General features: G+C 34.7%; 1 protein-coding gene across 1 annotated transcript in view; it reads right to left on the reverse strand.

Annotated features, from left to right (window-relative positions):
• LOC132736531 (probable ATP-dependent helicase PF08_0048) overlaps nucleotides 1-22,336 on the reverse strand; it is a 45,843-nt gene that overhangs the window by 9,992 nt on the left and 13,515 nt on the right. Inside the window, exons 3-4 of the mRNA XM_060723675.1 lie at nucleotides 15,693-15,874; nucleotides 879-1,839 (exon numbers count right to left, since the gene is read on the reverse strand). Of these exons, the coding sequence (XP_060579658.1) occupies nucleotides 879-1,839; nucleotides 15,693-15,869 (1,138 nt within the window). The 5' untranslated portion in view covers nucleotides 15,870-15,874. The remainder of the gene's footprint in view (nucleotides 1-878; nucleotides 1,840-15,692; nucleotides 15,875-22,336) is intronic.

A 22,336-nucleotide genomic window follows, 5' to 3' on the forward strand; every position in this document is an offset into this window, starting at 1 on the left:
ACGGTCAAGGACAATTAAAGGTCAACGTCGTATCAAAATAATTTAACCTGTCTGTTTGGTCCATGTGATGTTTTGTCCACGTATGAATCAAATACATACATAAATGACAAAACAATGACAAGTTCAATACTTTGAACTTGACGGTCAAGGTCATTAAAAGCTTAATGTTTAGATCAGTTCAATCTTTTAGAAGGTCTTGTCAAAAGGTTGTTTTGTCAATCAATTTATTAATAAGTTACAGCCCATTATAGCAATAATAAGTTAAAATTAAATAATCTAACCCCCGAGGTCAAGTTCATACACGAGTAAATGCCAATTCGAGTTTGCTATACATGGAGGTCTTGGCGTAAATGATTTTTGTTGAAGTTGATTCATTTATAAATAACAAAGTTATAGCCAGTTAAAAATTAGAATTTCATTTATTTGACATTGACAGTAAAGGCCAATTTAAGATCAAGGTCACATCAAAATTTTTCAATATGCTTATTTGGTAGCAAGCCTTGTTGTGTCCAAGTTTACACAATATCAGTTCATTAATAATGAAATTATGACAATTCAACCAAATTTAAATAATTGACCTTGATGTTTGACCAAACTTTTTTTGGGAGACATAATAAATAATAAAGTTTCCTTCCCTTTAGGATGAATCCCATTTAAACAAGTATTTTAAGTGTGAAGTGATTCAATTGGACAGTGTTTGAGAAATTGTCCATGGAAAAGTAAGCAAAACTAAAGTTATGCAACACTGACGAGAGGGTAATGACAATAGCTCATTATTTTTTCTTTAAGGTTGAGCTAAAACATATCTCGTTTCAACATTTAAAATGATTAGACTGTTGTCATAATAATATACAGCGTTCCATAACTTTGTAACATACCTTCTTGAATTTCCTGGGACAAAAGATAGGTACGAAGTGTAACTTCCTGCCTCTGTTTACCAGACGTTCCCTCCTTAAGATGATACACAGTTTTGCATGCATTATTTTTGCTGTAAAACAAGTTCTGATGATCAGTAAACTTTGCCCTCGTGAAAGCATCATTAGACGAGTTGTCCGAAACACGGGCTTTTGTTAAAAGCTGTACAGGAGAATTTCTCTGTATTTGTTCTGTTTGATTCTGACTGGTGGTTGGGTAATATCTTGGTTCACACCACGCCAGTTTTACACATGTCTGTTCCATATCTGATCCTTGTCTTAATACTGAGTCACTGGTACCTGATACTGTGCTTTCCATCACAGTTTTTGGTTCTGTATGGTCATAATTATCATCATTGTCATTCTCATTAACCTTAAGACTAAATGGCGAAACTGCAGCCACAGGCCTAACCAAACCAATCGGTTTCATACTTCTTGAATATTTGCTTTGAACCACAGTTTTAGGGTCTGTATAGTCACAATTATTATCATCATCGTCATCCTCCTGTACCACAGTTTTAGGTTCTGTATGGTCACAATTATTATCATCATCGTCATCCTCCTGTACCACAGTTTTACGTTCTGTATGGTCACAATTATTATCATCATCGTCATCCTCCTGTACCTCAAGATTGAATGATGATCCTTCAGCCTCAGGTCTAAGCAAACCAATTAAATTACTTGGAGCACTCTCCCCAGTAGGCATTTCCTTTATTTTGAGAGAAATTGATTTTTCTATAGAAAAACTGTTAAAATTTACACTTTCATCAAATAGTGAATTATTGTTCTCCATTCCTTCTTCAGAACTTTCATCAAATTTTGAGCTATTATCAAATATTTCCCCCGAATTAAATTCACTAACAATATTGTTCTCATAAGGAAAAACGTCTTGTGCCTCATCTCTTTCTTCTATAATTTCTAGCCCCTGCAATCATACAATTATCCTCAATACTGGCATCTATAATACAGGCCTAAAAAGGCTACATAGACCCTATCTTGGCTGCTTAATAGTTTAGTCAATATACCCTCATACGGGGTCAACCTAGAACTAATTGCAAAAGTTATAAAGTTGTTTTTTTCTGAAACTAGTATGCATGTTCATTTATCCATTAAAGTCCCGACCTTTTGCTGTTGCAATTGCTTAGAAAATGATGCCTGAATTACATGGTACCTTGGATTTCATGAAAAATGTACAGAATCAGGAAGTCAGTTTACATATTAATATTTATTGTAAATTTTAAAATTATATAAATATATCACTACAATATCAAATAATAAATAACAAAATTATAGTGTTATTATTTTTAATGGGTGAGATCAAAGCACTATAAAACACATAATGACCGAGAGAACTATTACACATATTCTTAATGGTTGAAAGTGATGTCAATATCAATCCTAATGGGTGAGAGCAAAGTACCATATAACACATAATGAGTGAGAGAACTATCATAAATAAGCCTTAGGGTTGAGAGTCATTAATTTACCTAATGGATGATTTTGTTTGTTTGTTTGTTTCATTTTACGCCTTTTCCCCAACAGTTTTTCAGTCATATAGGCGGGTAGTTTCCTAAACATCGTTCCTGAAGAGTTACACCAGTATTAGACTACCTTCCTCCGCGCTAAACTACCAAAGCATCTCCCGGGGATCAAACCCACGCCAGAGAGGTAAATGGATTAGAAGTCATCGGCTCTAACCCCTCGACCACGGAGGCGGTCTACCTAATGGATGAGAGCAAAACACTGGGTTAGAGCAAAACACTATAAAACGCATAATGATTGAGATAACTAGAGAACTATTATATACATGTTACCTTAATGGATTAAGGAAGTCCAAATTTATCCTAATGGATGTGAGCAAAACACTATATAACACATATTGAGTGCGAGAACAATCATATATTATCTTTAGGTTTGAGAGAAGTCATTATTTGATCAAAGTGTGTGAGAAAAGCAACATCATTATAACAAAGAATGATAGAGATGTTACGTGCCGGGCGTAACAAGGAGGATAGGACACCAAAACCAGCAACAAGCTTTTTTAAACGTAACAATATTTATTTACATGAAACAAATAAACAATTAAAAGAAATGAAGTCAACAGTACCATTTAAATTAATAAGTCCAAAATGTCCCCAGAAAATAAAATTAATTTAGAAGCACTAAGTCCGAATACAAGAATGAGTATCAAAGATCAATCCATAGCTTACATTCAAGCATAAAAGTTTTTCTTTAATAATTGGTGAAAGTTTTCCAAAGATGCCCTAAGGAAATCTCAGCTTTATGTATGCTATCTAGGAATGTTCATCAATCATGTGTCAATAATCAAGATATAAGACTTTTACAGAAAGTATTCAACTGTGATAACATTTTCTTAAAATAATCAAAATGTTTACGAAATTTCTAAAATAATATTTAAATTTCCAAAAGTTTTTTCACTTTTCCGGAAGGTTCTAAAGCACAAAGTAAACAACTTGTTTATGTCAAATATCGGGACAATCAGAAACTTTAAAAAATCATGAAGCAATATATTTTCTTAATCTTAACATCATGAACATAACACAGAGATTTATCGTATTATATCTTAATGGTGAGAGCGATGTCATAGTAAGAGCTAAACACAATATAACAAATATGGGTGTTATAAAAATAATTGTTCTCATCCATTAGGGTTAATTAAAATAATTTTCTCAATCATTATATTCCCTCACTCATCACCCATTACTATGAATTATAACAATTCTCTCAATCATTATATGTTCTGACTTGTTTAGGTCAAATAATGCCTTCTCTAACAATCCTTTGTATAATATATAACAGTTCTTTCAGCTATTTTGTGTTTTATAGTACCCTTATTTTCTCCCTCACTTACGTTCGTCCGAAAATAAAACAATTATTTGACAAGGAAAAACAAAGACAATATCGGGTTAGAAGGTGATTTGCTACTTTTTGAATTTTTTAATGCGTAAACGTTTCCATTAAAAGGAAAAATAGCAAAATCACTATGTTTGCATGATCCTGGATTGAAAAACTGACTAGTTTTACAATACTCTATGAAATCTGTCACAAAGTTTTGAAACTCTCTGGTATGTATATTGACAAGTAACGACCAGAAAATTGCAGACTCCCACTTTGGAACTATCAAAGTTCCCTCTGCCCTACAAATAAACATATGCTGTAAAACTCTAAGAACTAAATTTACTGGAGGAACAATCCAATTATTTTGATTTTCCCAGTTATAAGCAAATGCACCAATCCCAGACGTACCAGGACACCAGAATTTTGAATAAAAAACGTTCAATTTATTGTTTTTATTGTTTGCGAACTAGTCGACTTTGAAGGGACCCCATTTAGCATTAAGAAACTCAAAAATATATTCCGATACGCCCCAGTTGTCCCAATCGACAATATGCCTCGCGTCGTCTGCTATGAAATTCAAAAATCTAGGAACCCAGGCGATTTCTAACAAATTACTGCGCTGAACACATAAATCGAACATTTTTCTAGCAATAGTTTACAAAGGACCCTTTGTACTTCCCTGATTAACTATTCTAAAAACGTTTTGGTTGTCAGAGTATATTTTCACGAACCTATTATACTTTTCAGTAGTTTCTGATAAGGAAATTTCAAAAATTATTCGCAATTCTCCAAACAAATCCTGTGAACTTGACCCAATTCCAACATTGCTGAAATGAACTATTACCATTGATCACAAAAATCATAAACACTTCACTTGAGAAGGCCTATGTACCACCCGCTTTTAAAAGTTCTAGAGTCAGACCTTTAATCAAAAAGTCAGGGTTAGATCAAGAGGTTATGAAGAACTACCAGCCTGTATCTAATTTACCGTTTGTCTCCAAAATTCTCGAGAAAGTTGTCGATTCCCAACTTGAAAGACAGCTATCTGCACATAAACTTCATGAAGAGCGTCAGTCTGCTATTAGGCAGTTTCATTTAACAGAATCTGCTATATTATGGGTACAAAATGACATTCTCCGTTCTCTTGATCAGAATGAAACTACTGTTCTAATAATGCTGGACTTATCTGCTGCTTTTGATACGATCGACCATAGTACCCTCCTTTGTCGAACAACACTTCGGAGGCTAACCTTTACATTGGATGAAATCGTATATGTGTGAGCGTCATCAAACTGTCTGCGTCAATGGTGAACTGTCAACAGCTGTACGTATGACATTTTCTGTGCCACAAGGGTCCGTTCTTGGTCCGAAGTATTACATCAAAACCTGTGGGCGCGATCTGTCGGAAGCATAAACTTCAACATCATTTCTACACTGACGATTCGCACTTGTACATGGCATTTAAACAAAAGGAAGCCATTTCACGCAATGATACCTTGCGACGGATTAAAGCATGCCTAAATGACATCAAACTATGGGTGAATAAAAACTTTTTGAAACTCAATGCGGATAAAACAGAGGTGATTATCTTTGTACCAAAACAAAGTGACGTTAAAGATCTTACTGTAAGAGTCGGTGATTCTGTAATAAAACCATTTACAACAGTTAGAAACCTTGGCGCCGTACTGGATTTTCATTTAGACATGGAACAACATGTGAACTCAGTTTCTCGTTCATGCTTCATGAAAATTCGACAAAAAGGTCAAATTCGGAAATACTTGACTGTTGATTCAACCAGAACCTTAATAAACTCGTTAGTGACATCAAAATTAGATTACTAGATTACTGTAATTCGTTGCTATATGGATCTCCAAAGTACGTTATCAACAAGCTCCAAAATTTTCAAAATACGGCTGCTCGTGTTATTACCAGGACACCGCGAAACTGCCACATAACCCCAGTTTTAAAGGAACTACATTGGCTTCCTGTGCACATCAGAGTCGATTACAAGCTCCTTACATATGTGTTTAAGGCGCTTCATGGACAGGCACCTACGTACATACGAAACATGCTAGACATTTATATCCCAACCAGACAACTTAGGTCCCAGAATGATTGCTTAGCACTTGTCGTTCCGCGTATTAGGACTGTGACTTATGGTGATCGTGCTCTTTTGACGGCAGCCCCTAAACTCTGGAATGCCCTACCTAGAACACTTAAAAGCTGTAAAACTCTAACAGTGTTTAAGAGAGCGCTTAAAACTCACTTATTTAAGAGGGTTTTTTTGGACTGATTATTTTTAGGTTCGCTTTTTTTAACAATTCTTAAGTCTTACCTATATTTTATTATTTATGTGGGTCTTTTTAACTTTTTAAACTACATTTGATTTGAATTTGTGACTTGAGCAAATAATTTATTTTGTTATACTGTACAGTACTTTTGAACGTGTCAATGTGCATGAAAAAGTGCTTAAGAAGTTTGGTATATAATAATAATAATAATTATATAACTGATCAGAAAAAGTTTCGATTGCAAATTCTAAAGCTTTCATCTCCCTCCAAGTTGAACTCATTTTGCCATCATCAACTTTAAACATATAATGAGAAACTTGATTGGTTGAACCTAGTAAAATACCTGCTCCTGCAAAATAACTAGCGTCTACAAAAAGAATACGCTTTGGAATCCTGTAAATAGGCATTACTGATCTAAATGTTAAATTTGACAAATTGTTGAGCCAAAATTTCAATTCCTTAACAGAATCTTGATCAAGATATATACAACTATCCCATGTTAACCTGTTTACAATTGGTACATGTAAATTCTGGTCATGATATTACAAATATTACCAAAACTAAAGGACATTGAAATAATATTTCCTACTACTTTTGCTAAATAACGTGCAGTAATACTAGTATCAGATTTGACGCAGTTTATCAATAACTGTTTCAGTTTATCAATTTTTCTAGAGGGTATCTCAACGGTACATTTATACATGTTCCAAAAAACCCTAGCCATTCTATAATTAAAGTAGGTGACCAAATAATTTTCTCCTCATTTACAAGAAGACCTGCCTTGTGTAAATCCGAATAAACCCGCTCACTAACTTTTGACATACTTCTGGAGAATCAGTGCCCCATCCGTCATCTAGATAGACTATCATTTTTATCCCGAGGGTCCTCCAATACTTAACAAGCGGTCTTAAAAGTTAAGTAAAAATAAAAGGCCCCGAACTTTAACCAAATGGTAGAACAGTGCAGACGTAATACTTGCGACAACCGTTATCTTCTCACGAAAAACCTAAGAATTTGTGAAAATATTCATTAATACTGATTTAACTGATGATAACCCGAGCGTAAAATAAATTTGAATATGAGATTGCCTTTTTACGTATAGGATATCGACCGAGTACGAGGTCTTTCTGTTTAGGAAAGACCTGGTCACGAATGTCATGTGCGTAGCGCTCGAGATGTTTCATGAAATTCGAGACCAGGTCTTTCCTAAACAGAAAGATCGATGCACGAGGCCGATATCCAACTTACACACCGTAAAACTATATTGGCTTGAGCAATGGCTGATCCAAGCAATTGATGTAATGCACAAATATTATCTTTAACACAGCGCATATAGAGATAGTATTTCGTTTTTTGTTTTTTTTAACGTACTTTCTTTTGTTTAAACATGTCTAACCGAAAAATATAGACCTGTCACAAACAATAGAGGAAGTGTGTAAAAATTAATGCTTCTTTGCAACCCTCGAACTTAACTTTAAAATCATGTATAAAAATAGATTAACATGCCTAAGATCTAAAATGAATCTTTCTTTGCCGGTTGAGGTAACACACACGGTTAACGGATTAAAACAGTATGGCGCATAGTGCATAGTACATTTCTTTAATAAAAGTTCTCAAAAAGCTTGACTCACGAATTTAAAGTGTTTTAAAACTGACGCGTTTTTTTAAGAAAAACGTATCAAAAGTTATCTTATAGCCATTTCTTATAATATCTTAAATAAAACGATTACCGTTTATCTCATTAACCAAGAAATCTACCTTATTTCTAAGTAACACGTTTTGTTTACAAGAGTTATCAACATGTTTTGTACAAACATACTCAACTGTATTACTTATCCGGCTCACATCCGGCTGTAATTGATGACCTTGGGTGACCGTCGAAGCCCAAGAACCGGGGAGGAACTGTATTTCTATGGACGTAAGGGCAGTCTTTGACGTAATGTCCTCCGAGGTGACGGATGAAACAAGACCGAGCGGGACTCGCTGTTGCTGGCTTGAACCTCCGACATAACCCCTTGGCATAACTGCACATTTCCTGGCGGTTGAAAAGGCTGCTCAGATGTGAACTGCCACTGCTGTCTCGACCCTGACTCGGCATATGGAGAATACCTACGCGCCTGGGTAGCACGTAAGATGGTCCCGTGCTGTTTAGTAGCATCACCATCGTTATCGGCCAGTGGACTGGCATCATACTCTTTAACAGTAAGCCAACCATGTCTGTCGGCTATCTTTAGCAACTTATCACCTTATTACGGTGCTGAATGTCTTTAATGTCTTGTTTAACCAGTTCTAGAATTAATTCGAAGCTACGTAGATTGCTGAAACTGTCAATATTTTGCAAAGTGTCTATTCTATCAATGTTAAAATCAAACTGAATTTGCAAACCTTCACGTTTGAACTGAAATTTGTCGGCTGACAATTTCTTTGCTGGTGTCCAAATTTCAGCTTCAATTTGGTCCAAAATGATATCACGCTGTCTGTCGAAAGCCCTCTCTAAAAGTGTATTAAACAGTGAAATTTGCCCCGAATTCGACAAATCAACACTTCTGCCTGGCCTCGTTGGCGATTTTTCAATGTCATCCATCATAAATAAACTGAACAAAAATAATGTTACTTGTAGCAAACCTCGAATGACTATTTCGCCGCGAAATACGCACGAGAAAAACGAGAACTATTTATACCAAAGACTTCTTAATATCACAAAGCAGAAACTAGGAAGTACCGAAAACAATATTTATTCTCTCACCCATTAGGAAAAATGATGACTTCTCTCTCAACACTTAGGATAACATATGGTACTTCTCTCACTCATTATGTGATTTATACGAAGGGTTGATCAAGAATTATGTAGACTGGTTCAATATCTTTGAAACGGACCCATATAAAATATTTTTATTTAATATATCACTGTCGTGACCTATCTCTTTGCCATTTACAAGGAGCTGTAAATCAGTCATGTATTACTCAGAGCAGAATAACTAGCATAATTGTAACTATAGTAACGCATTACCGGCCCAGGTGCTATTTTTATATATAATTGCTTTATTCAATGCATTATAATTTCGACACTGTTTATCAAAATAACAGAAAAATGCGGGAATATATTTTCGGACGTTTGTATGACGTCACATAAAAATTTGACATCATTTGACATCACTGAAGGGCGGAAGTCACTTGAAGATGATGAAGGGTGTGGAAGAAGGTCGAGCGTCAAGCCGTCAGATGTGACGTCAATTGAAGATATTATCAAGGAGGACTCAAGAGTGACCGTTCGAGAGATATCAGAAGTAACTGAGATGAGCTATGGAACCACGCACACAATTATCACCAAGAAATTGAACATGCAAAAGGTATTTTATGTGCATAAACTTATGTTTTTTGTTTTTATCACTCTACAACCTATTCAGTTTCGAATATAAAAATATTAAAATTTTCCGCGCAGGTTCACGCCCGGTGGGTTCCTCGCCTCATGACAGAAAACGAGTGCAGGAGTCCCGGCGATTTCTCCGACGCTTCAGATCGAACCCGGACTTCCTGAACTATGTGATCATGACTGATGAGACCTGGTTATACCTGAGAGATCCAGAAACCAAGGCACAGTCTGCTGTTTGGAGGCAAGCAAGGTCGCCACCTCCAGTGAAAGCCCGTGTAGGACGATCTGCCGGAAAAAAGATGTACATGATGTTCGCCGACTACATGGTATGCTTCTATGCCATGCAGTGCCAGTCGGGACTACAATCAATGCAGACTATTAGTCGAAGGTAAAATATAATGTTTACTATTATATACATTCATAAAACAATAATGACAATAATAGTTACATGTATTCGTATCCGTATTGTTACCGTTTTATTTACAAGAGTTATTTTGAAATAATACAATCAATTAATTAAATCCTTTAAAACTATTAATCCCATGATTTCAGCAATTAAATCGAGCAACGATATAATTTTATTTAAAGTTCCGATGTACAAAATAATACAGAACATGCATCAGAATAAAATACACAATTTTACAGGTGCTGAATCGAAATCTCATCCGGGCGCTGAGGAAGAAGAGGAACGACATCCCCGTGGAGCGATTTATACTGCATCACGATAATGCATCGTCGCATACGGCAGCCTCCACACAGCTCACAATAGGTGTCATAGGATTTGAACTCCTGCCTCATCCCCAATATTCCCCGGACCTTGCTCCGTTTGATTATTCAGTGTTCCCAGATTTGAAACGTCAGCTGAAGGGCAAGCGCTTTGAGAATTTGGAGGAGTTACAGTCAGCGACAAACACCCTAATACGTCAGTATCCAGCAGAGTATTACAGGAATATATTCTTCTCTCAGTGGCCTAAGAGGCATGAACGTTGCATTGCATGTTCTGGTTCGTACTTTGAAAAAGAGTGAATGTCATGTGCTTGTTGACGCTTTTCCTTAAACACTTACGGCGCTGCGACCTCGCTGACATCAAGAGTTTTTTGACGACGTGGGCCGGTACCGCGATAGTGACACATTTTCATGGTTTGTTATTCCGAATAACATGTAAACATATTGTATAAAAAATTGCATGTTGTTTGTTGATTAAACGTACTTTCATGTGATATAAGTTTTATGTACGTTTGTCAAGTAATAAATGAGATATTGAGCCAGTCTACGTTTATAATTCTTGATCATCCCTCGTATTGCTCTTCTCTCACCCATTAGGACAAATAATGTTCCTCACTTAAAAGCGATTGAAGTGACATCGAACATAATAATCGTGAACACGTTACACTATAGGCACATCAATGAGTTACCTTTTCACTTCAAACCGTCTTTATCTTGGGTATGTGATAAAGAGAATAGAATCTATTATATTCGTGTATGTTCATCATTGAAATTTATTGAATAAATTTATATTATGCTTGTCAGAGGCTTGCTTAATATAATTCTAGTCAAGTCGTCTGATATATTTAGTACCGAACCTACGTGTATCCTCTATTTAAACCAAATTATGCCAACATCACTAATTTCCAAACGATAACAGTCTGGTTCCAAGCAGACTTACACTGTACAACATATGGACGGATCGTTAAATTGCAAGTTACAAAGCCTAAACCACGCCCAATATCAGAGAGGCGGTTCTCTTCATCCACCATTAAGAAAGTACGTATTGCTCATCCGTTAAGTTTAGACGGACCCTTATATAGATTCAATTTGGGCGCGACCATACTTATTTTCCGTAACATCACAAACAATGCGCGCGAAACCTACTGGTATGGTAGCGTAGTCGGATCAAGTTTTAAAACGGAAAAAAATCGCTACATATATACAGCTTTTATATTTTTCATTGCAAACGCAAAATTTAGGGACTTTTTATGGTAAGATTTAGATCTTTCGTGAGGTGTTGATAAAAGTTCTTTTGAAATTAGTTCTAGGTTAATCTTACATTTACTGGTCTATAACTTGATCGATTAAAACCACAATGAAAATAATGGATAGTTAAAAAATAGAAAAAAAGGTTTGTGTCTCAATAAAATATTGTATAAGTCTATACAGATTCTATTGTTACCAACCTTAAATAACTAAAAAGGATATGTGATATGTATGCTAAAATCACACACTGTTCAGAAAGAAAATCTGAACTTTCTCACTGATTTTTTTTCTTCAAATTTGTCAAACAGGAAAGTATAATAAAGAAACAAAAAGTTCATATTTGTATCTGAAGCTATGTATGTGTAAAAACATTACTGGTTGCTATTGCTAAGAGACAGCAATTCAAAAAGATGTGTACATATAAGGAAAATCAATGACTCCCAGGGCTGTGCCAACTTTAAAACAAGGGTTTCATATAAACACACTTGGTCGACACTTACAAGAAGATGTTTCATGCTAAATATCAAAGCTCTACCTTTTTGGGTTTTTAAATTAAAGATTTTTAAGCTTTTATTATAGACATATAAGGAAGATTAATAACCCCCGTTGGGCGGAAGATATTTGAACCTAAGGGCTTTTATTTGAACAAACTTGATAGACATTCACTAGAAGATGTTTAATGCTATATATCTGAGCTCTAGCTCTTTGGCTCTTTTAAAAGAAGGTTTTTTAAGTTTATGCTATACACATGTAAGGGAAATCAATAACACCCGGGCTTTAATTTGAACATGCTTGGTAGACACTCACTAGAATATGTGTTACGCAAACTATATTAGTTCTAGCTCTTTGACCTTTTTTAAAGTAGATTTGTTTTTACTGTTGACCTATATACATATCAGGAAAATCAATGACTCCCGAAGCGGGGCCAATTTTGACCCCAGTGACTTTATTTTAACACGCTTGATAGACATCCACTAGAAGTGTTTAATGCTAAATATCTAAGCCCTAGCTCTTTGGTTTCTTAAAATAATATATATTTTTTTATTTTTAAAGTTCAAATATAAGGAGTAAATGACATCCGGGATGGGACGAATTTTCACCAAAGGGCTTTTATTTGAACAAACATGGTAGACACTCACTCACTGGAAGATGATTCATGCCAAATATATAAGCTCTAACTGGATTTTTTACGATGAGATATATTTCAGTTTTGACTATATACACGTCAGGAAAATCAATTACCCCCAGGGCAGGACCAATTTGTACCTAAGGCCTTTTATTGACACTCGCTAGGAGATGTTTCATGCTATATATCTAAGTTCTACCTGTTTGATTGTTTTTTAAAGAAGATATTTTTCACTTTTTACTATAAACTTATAAGGAAAATCAATGACTCCCGGGTCTAAGTGTTTTTTTTTTTCTTCTTCAGTTTTTACTGTATACGAGCAAAATCAAAGACCCCCGGGAATGGGCCAATTTATACCCGAGGTTTTCATTTGAAAAACTTGGTAGACACCCACAAGATAAGTTTTCATGCTAAATATCTCAGGTCTATTTTTTTAAGAAAGGTTTATTTATCGCGAAGACAAGAGTTCTGTATGGAATTTCAGTCTTTGAACAATTTTCAAAGATGACTACCAAACGAACATTTTTGTGAATTTGGGATAAATATGGCTCAGCGGTTCATGATGAGAGTTTAGAATAAAAGTGTACGGACGTATCACGGACGCCGGATAATTGCAATCACAAAAGATTACATTGTCACTTTGTGACAGGTGATCTGAAAATAGAAAATACAATTATAACAAGCAAATTTGTTGAATTTATATCCCCGCCGCGTACTGGTTATAACTTACAACAACAACTGGAGTCATAAGGCTTAATTTACTTAAATCTATCATGACAAATTTTCTTTTTGTAATGATGGTTCCCATAAAGTCTTTTTGAATTCAATCAAGCAGTTGAAAAAATAACAATATTGCTCTATATTTATGCTACACAAAAAATCAAGGGTCATAAATCTGTCTTAGAGGGTCTGACTTGAACAAGGCAATCTCTCATTGGTATTGATTGTTTCAATAACATTTTATTTAATTCCAGTCAGTTATTGCGGAGAATCATTGCATAAACGGAATTCACTATATATACATACCGCATAACTAATCAAGGGCCTAACTTTATGTTGAAGAGTCCGACCGGAACAAGGAAACGACATGCGCATACCCTCTTAATATTGATGGTTCCCATAAAGTTTTGTTGAATTCCAGTCAGTAGTTGCAGAGAAATAGTGAGGAACGATTATTGCTCAATATGCATACTACATAGCGACCGTAATCAATGGCGATAATTTTGTCTTCAAAAGTCTGATTGGAATAAGGCGACGATATGCACAACTCCTCTTGGTATTGATGGTTTCCATAAAATTTCGTTGAATTCCAGTTTGTAGTTGCAAAGTTGCAAAGAAGTTTAAGCGCGGAAACGATTATTGTCTACATGCATACTGCATAACTTATCAAGGGCCATAACTTTGTCTTGAAGAGTCTGACCGAAATAATGCGACGATATGCGCATCTCCCCTTAGTATTGATGATTCCAATTAAGTTTCGTTGAAGTCCAGTCAGTAGTTGCACAGAGAGGACGCGGAAAAGATTATTGCTCTATATGCATACTGCATAAGTAATCAAGGGCCATTACTCTAAGTTAAAGGGTCTGACCGAAAAGGCCTTGATATGCGTATCACCTCTTAGTATTGAAGGTTCCCATAAAGTTTCGTTGAATTCAAGCCAGTAGTTGCAGAGAAATAAAACGACAACGATTTCTGTTCTATATGCATACTGCATAACTGATCAAAGGCCATAACTCTGTGTGGAAGGGTCTGACCGGAACAAGGTCACGATATGCGCATCTCCCCTTAGTTTTGATTGTTTCAATCAAGTTTCGTAGAATTCCAGCCAACAGTAGCAGAGAAATAACGCGGAAACGATAACTGCTCTATATGCATACTGTATAACGAATCAATGGCCATTACTCTGAGTCAAAGGATCTGACCGAAATAAAGCGATAATATGCAACTCTTAGTATAGATGATTCCCATAAAGTTTCGTTTAATTTTCAGTCAATAGTTGCAGAGAAATCGCACGTAAACTATTATTGCTGTATATGCATACTGCATAACTAATCAAGGGCCATAACTCGGTCTTGGTTGGTCTGACCAGAACAAGGCGACGATATGCACATCTTCTCTTAGTATTGATGGTTCTCAATAAGTTGTTGAATTCCAACTAGTAGTTGCCCGAAATGGCGCGAAAAAGATTGTTGCTCTATATGCATATTTCATACCTAATAAAAGGCCATTACTCTAAGTTTTAAGTGGTCTGACCTGAACAAGGCCACGATATGCGCATCTCCTCTTAGTATTTAAGGTTCCAATAAACAAGGTAATGATATGCGCTTCTCTTCTTGATATAGATATTCTTTTCTTGATATATAGATGGTTCCCATAAAGTTTCATTGAATTCCAGCAAGTATTTGCAGAGAACTAGCGCCGAAACAGAATTCGGACGGACGGATTGACGAAGACCAAAGGACAACGCCAAAGCAATATACCCCTACCGATTTCATCTGCGGGGGATGATATTATTAATATGTTATTTTGGTTTTGGATATATTACCTGTTAAGATTTTATATCACCCGAGCCGTAAGGCGAGGGTGATATTTTATCTTGGCAGGTAATATATCCACATATATCACTGCAAAACCAAAATAATAATTTCATTACCCTTCCTCTGCCGAGTTAAGACGATTTTAAAATAAATCATTGCTACTTCAAATGAAACGTCTAAAGAAGATTCCCTTTAGGGTACCCCTTCATCACTACATGACGTCACATAAATACATGACGTGTTTTCTTTCGAACATAACGAATGTAAACAAGAGAAAATGAGAAGTCTGTTGAACGCACTTTTTTGAAATTAATATCAAGCTTTCACAAGGTCACATTTGTTTTCAACACTGATGAGAATATGAATGATTACTCTACTTTGGTAAATATTTATCATTTGACAGTTAAAAAGTGCTTGAAAATCGCGTAAAATCAAACCGTACACGCATAGCCACAGCGCATGTTGTTTAGAACGTGGGTTACTCAACGGGGAAATTAAGTGGGTATATTACCCGTCTGGCTTTCTTTCGGGTGATCAATATCCAATCAAAAAGGCGGAAAAAATCTGGAAGGGTAATAAATTTCTATATCCGACATATGTATCAAAATTGCTTCATACCCTTGTTGTCCGCATTTTTCTTGTTGCAGGATATTTCTCCGAGATGTTTGACGTAATTTCGTTCACAGTAAATGGCAATGCATCAAAATTGCATGAGCTACTTACATCAGAGGGGCCTGATTGGTCTTGAATTTCTCCGCGGGTCTCGGACCCAGTCTCTATCTCTACTTTCTTCATCTGAGCTGCTGAAACAATGAAAAGAAATAGTAAAACTACAACAAGTGATAAGAAATAGTGAAGTGAAACTGCAACCAGTAAACAGGAATATTAAAACTGCAACCAGTGAACAGAAATTGCAACAATTTGACCAGTGATCAGAAATAATAATACTACAACCAGTGAACAGAAATACAAATGTAGTAAAACTGCAACCAGTGAACAGAAATAGTAAAACTGCAACCAGTGAACAGAAATGATAAAAAAAGACAACCAACAAACAAAAGAAATAAAATTGCAACCAGTCAACACAAATAGTAAAACTACAACCAGTGAACGGAAATAGTAAAACTGCAACCAATGAATAGAAAAAGTTAAGCTGTAACCAGTGAACAGAAATAGTAAAGCTTTCAAACAATGTCCAAGATTTTCTTTGATTATCTTGCTCCTCATGCTCCCATTTACCTTGAATACAAATAAAAGTGAAAAGTTATTAGTAAGTCTAAGTAATATAAAATATTCTTGAACTAATCAAGAGACAGCTCAAATGACTGAAAAAGTAAAAAAGCTATGAAAAACTGGATTCCTGTACAAATGACAAACATGTCAACTTTGAAAGTAGTTTGCTATTCTTCCCAAAAACAGGGCTTGTAGAAGAGGCATTTTTAACTTGAATGTATTGACTTTTAAGTCATCTATTACATTTGTACTACGAATTGAACAAACGAATGCAGTTTTCATAATTTATTTTAAGCAGTTTATTGTATGTATAACCAAGAAAAATAAGAGTTAATATACCGTATGAAAGAGAGTGGAAAACATTGGTCACTTGACTAAAATCTACATTCTACAAATACCGTCCTCGGAACCGTTATACGATTTGTTTAAATATCTAAATAAAACCACTTACATATAATAATCACTCGCGATATTCGCGATTTAAACGCCGCAAAAAAGAAATCAACTAAATTAATGGACATATATTTTACGTAAATTCCAGATGCGTTATTCATATTTAAGTTGTAATCTTAATATTAAAGTAGTCCTGTAATCAGACGGTAATAGCTGAAAGTTACTTCATATTATTGAATGTTGTAATCAGGTCGCACATAATCAGTTTTGAATATTGTCAAGGTATCTTTGACTTTGCAAGAACAAAATTGGCAATCATCATCTTGATAATGGTATTCTTCCCTAATATCTAGCTTACTCAGCTTCCATCATTAAATTCAAAGTCTTCATTATTGTTGATAACTTTCATTGTATTTGCAAATATATCTTCTGTATCTAATGTAGTTGTCTTCTCTTTATTATCAGAGATCTCTTCTGTAATCAGATGTTATGGTTTTGTTTCAAGTTTGCTATTGCTTTTTATTCCTGACTTTGAAACTTCACTCATTATTTCAGCTCTTTGAAGAATTTTATTCCAAAGACGATGAAGCATTCTATATGTTGTACGAAATTGTTAGGCATTATGATTGAAAATAAGCATATGACAACTCTTTGTGCTACAAATCTTCTGGAACACAGGAGAAATTCAGCTGTTGTCATGTCACAAACATGTTCTAGATAAATTGCTCTCACCAAACACATGTGAATAGCCAAATCCTAACTTTCTTTTCATTTTTTTATTTGTTTTTGTATACCAAGGACCCATGTAATGTATTCCAATTATATAAAATGGAATACCTTTAGTCACACGGAATTTTAAATATGAGCAAAAGGCTGGTATCTTGTATGGGTCACATCAGCGGTACATCATACATGATTTTATGACTGATTTAATAATAGCACAACAATGCGGAAATCAAAAGCGATTTCTTACTATAAAAACGTTTTTGAAACTCCGGTGATTCTTTATGAGTTTAAACTACAATGAGACGTGTATACCACTCATATTTTGGAAGAAGAATCGGACAATGTGCACTTCCACTTATGTCAGCATTTTCAAGTCGACGCTTGAAACATATGATTCAATTTGTATCAATGTAAATTCCAAGCTGTTGTTGAATATTGTTTTTCTAACCACTAGCAATGGCATCAAAGACGTCTATGTAATGTAATCTTTAATGTGTCTTTTCCACATGTTTTCAGACTTTTAAAGTGCGTCAGAAGATATATATTATGTTGTTTTTTATACTTTTGTAGTTAATTCACATATATAAGCACACGAGCAGCTATTTCCTGAACATCAGACTTGCATTTCCATTAGTTTTACCTATGCCGGAAATTTCATCTCGAATGGGGGTGCCAGATAACTAGCGTGCTAAACAATGGCGTCATTTTGGTGCATTTTATATTTGAACCGCGTTAAAATAACGTTATTTTGGCGCATTTTAGAATGGAACTATGTGCTTAGGATGACATCATTTTGCCGTTGTTATTACTGTTGTAAATTCATATTCTATTGTACAAAATAGTCATGGATGCAATGACATTAATTTCCATGTACAAATATCTAATTTAGGTAAAGTATTTAAATATTAAAGAATATGCAAAAAAAGTATACTTAACATATGTATGCGGTTGAGATCGGAATATTTGTCCCTCGGGTATCTGCCAATGGGACAACTATTCTGTTACCGCCCATAGGGCGGGGTACCCTAGGGACGGATCAAAACCGTCACATAAGACAGATATTATAACCCTAAGTAGTTTTGACGGTGAAAAGAAACGTTAGCTGTTTATTGCTAATGGACAAGTGTTATCATCTGAACTAGTGTTTTCTGCTGTATTTGTGCCCTGAGATGGTTGTAACAAACTAATTTAACTAGGTGTCCTTAATCTACGTATCTCAGACTTACATCTGCCATATTCCTCTTCATTATAACTATAAATTGGTGTCATTTATCAGGATCATTGTTCAGGTCCTTCCCACCAAAGTTGTGAGTCACGTTATGTAATTTTTTCTGGATTGTCTTTAGATGGGACGTTTGATGTATTAATGTATTTCTGATATTTTCTTTATTTTATTAACACGATTCTTTACGAACACTGATATATGTTTTTTTTGGTTTTAACTATTGTTGAGCGCAGTGTAAGTCAGTCCATAAAGATGAATCAAATATTGGTAACTGGTGATTTTTAACAAACTGTAAACATCGGAAACCTATAACAAGATCTAAAAGTCTTAGTCTTGTTATAGAAAGCTTTTTAAAAGTGCCAAACGTGTTTTTAAAAAGATGAGTTCTATATTTGTTGTATCTTCTGACCATTAATGTGAGTATACTAAAACAGCGTAAGCTTTTTGTGATGCATCACAGAACAGAAACATACAATGCAATATTCGACTGGTTTTGAACAGATTGCAGATATAGATCTTGGTATACAGACATGTTCCACAGCCGTGAGTTCTTTTTTCAATCAGGTTCATTTCTCGTAACCATTATCACTAAGGGCATCATCCCTGTTTATACGTTTACCCCACAGGTGTTGCAGAAATTTATTTAGCATGAACTATAACAGGACTTATCAAGCATAGTCAATGTGAGCTACTATTACGATTGGATGTGCTCGAAACCACAACAGTATTCCACATAAGTCATGAACCATAACAGGACCGCGATATAGACGTTTAGACTGTTATTTTCTTTTGAAGTATATGCCGAGGCATCATATAATACCCAACGTTTCGTTGTTTTCTTTTGTGGATTTAAGACACCGTTGTGAGCTAGGTAATGCACAGTAATGTTTGATTTATTTAGTCGTCGAGTATTCATGCATTAAATTTAAACGGTTTTTTAGGGTTAATCTTCCTGGCGACCTTTCCCGGAACATCCAGCCAATTGTTATCACGCTCTATGTCTGGTTTTCCATCACCGGTGATTAACAAATATGTTTTATATACACATTCATTGAACTTTGTTGATAGAATTAAAAATAATTAAGATTCAATATTTGCAAATACCAGCGACAAATATCTTAACAATACGGTCTTATTAATGGCATATTATGACTCCAATTTTTAGAAATTCATTTTTTAATTCTTTAGAATTTTCAAAATTTGGTTTAATAATGGACTTGGAACTGACAATAGTTGCACTGAATGTGCAATAATGCGTTGTAAAGGTAGCAAAACGAAAACAAAGTAGTATTTTGATTTCCATACCAAATGAATAATGATTGTACCCTTTGCAACATAGCAAGAATCAAGCAAAGATAAAAAAAATAAAAAGAAACATATGATGTTTTTTATAAAAAATATTTAAGCGATTGAAATGTAACATTTACTTTAAAAGTGCGAAATGCGAATTTCACCTTTTTTAATTAGTTTTTTTTTGTTCTTTCTTTCAGGTTTTCCAACATGTTTTTTTCAGTTATTTTGCTATCCTGAAATTCACTCCCTGAAAATTGTTAAATACTCTCTCAATTTCCCCTCATGCTATTGTTTATTGAGTGTAGATTTAATTATTTTCTATTTCATTAATATTCTTAATTACATGTAAAATTCTTTTAATAAATTTGTTTCCCCTTCTCTGAAATATACTCTCTTACGAGACACGGTTACACTTTTGCAAAATATATTGAGTGGTGTTATGAAACTAAACCGATCAACTTTTGAAGTCTCACATTTACGTGAACCCTCATAACTTGTCCGTTATAAAAAAAAGAATATATGCAGATCTAGATGATCTTCTGGTCATCTTACCTAATCCACTCATATATGCTCTTTAAGAACTATAGTGTTTATACATCTAAAAGACCATCAACTAATGTATATGTACATTTAGATGATCCATTGCTCATCTTTTATCATCCCCTCTTAAACCTTCTGTAACACCTTGAGCATATGATGTAGATGATCTCTTAGTCCTCTTATGTGATTCTTCATATACCTTTCATATGATTAGATAATTTTTTAGTCAGCTTCCGTGATATCATAATATAGGTGCATATGGTGGTTAAATTATAAGGCATATGAATGAAAAAACATTATTAAACGAGTGTATGTCTTGAGACTTGAAAATATATTTCCATTTTGTATACATACATATATATTTATAAGGATGATTGAGCATATGCACTGTTTACCAGTGACATTCACAGTGAAACTGATCATTTTCACTTCACTATAAACTCAGATGCACTTAAAACCCGACATGTACATTTTTCTGTAAATAGGTTCTTTGTGACCGGATTCTGTTCAAATTTGAATCATACAAAATTCAATATATCATAGTTACTACTTCGAATTATATCTACAATTAATTGATGAAAAATAGCAAAAATAACCAAACAAATACCCTACAGTAAAATGAAAAATCACAGAATGACTGTAAAAATCGTAACAATATGGACCATTTTTGAATCGCACTAAATCTGTATGTTCACCAGTTCTAACACTTTGTATGTCCTCCCAATTGGTTATAACAACGCAACGTAAATGCCTCTGCCTCACAGTTCTCCATTCCTTAACAAGAGCTTGCTCGAGTTCCAGCAAATTGCAAGGGCTTCTGGTCGCTTATAACATGCCTGTTCAATTCAGTGTGATGTTTAGATCTCGTGACTTGAGATGCTTGTGTTGCTAGATCTCGAGGAAGCCCTTATTCAGGAATGGAGAAATATTCCCCAAGCCTTTATGAGAAACCACGTCATAACCATGTCACAGGTGTTTATATAACACTTTGTTATAGCCATGGGAGGACACACAAAGTATAAGAACTGGTTAACATACAGATTTAGTTGGCTTCAGAGACATTTCATTTTGGTACGATATTTACAGCCATTCTGTAATTTTTCATTTTGCGGTAGCATATTTGTTTTGTAATTTTCCCTAATTTTTGTCAATGAATTGTAAATAAAATTCTACGAAATAAGTATGATATGTTGAATTTCGTATATTCAAAACTTGATCAAAATCCGTTCACAAATAACCAATTAATTCTGAAAAATGTAAGTGTCGGGTTATACATGCCTCTGAGTGAAGTCTAGCTTAATTTGAGCTTAATCTATAGACGGCACTTAATATGTTAATATGTACATGTAATATTTATCTTAATATGTGTTGCAAAAGCGATTGCATTTTCCTAATACCCTTCATAGACACAGCCATTTTTATTTGAACTAACCAATTGCATCTCGTGTAAGAAAAGTGTGAAAATGGTTCAAATTCTCGATTAAATATTTTTACAGTATACAATAAATATTTTAATTATACAATATATTTTTAGACATACAGAATATATTATTATGTTTTTCCCAAATATATTAATAGAAACAGCATCAAAACACAAGGCTATTTGATTAGTACGAATGGGCCAAAAGAGTTAATCAGATTGCCGAGTGATTTGGTGTTCTTTCTCTTTTGTATCATAGGCAAAAATAAAAACCCGTTCCCTGTTGTCACAATATGAAACCCAAGAAAATAGGAACAAATTAACAGCATCTGAATATGATATTTCTATCGCTATCCATTTCCCTTGTAGTCACAATGAGTAAATGCCCAGAAAAATGAGCCAATCAATGGGCAGTTAACTTATGCCTGCTCT

This window comes from Ruditapes philippinarum, unplaced genomic scaffold, assembly GCF_026571515.1.
Source record: "Ruditapes philippinarum isolate M1 unplaced genomic scaffold, ASM2657151v2 ctg625_1_1_1_1, whole genome shotgun sequence".
In the NCBI taxonomy this organism is placed as follows: Eukaryota; Metazoa; Mollusca; class Bivalvia; order Venerida; family Veneridae; genus Ruditapes; species Ruditapes philippinarum.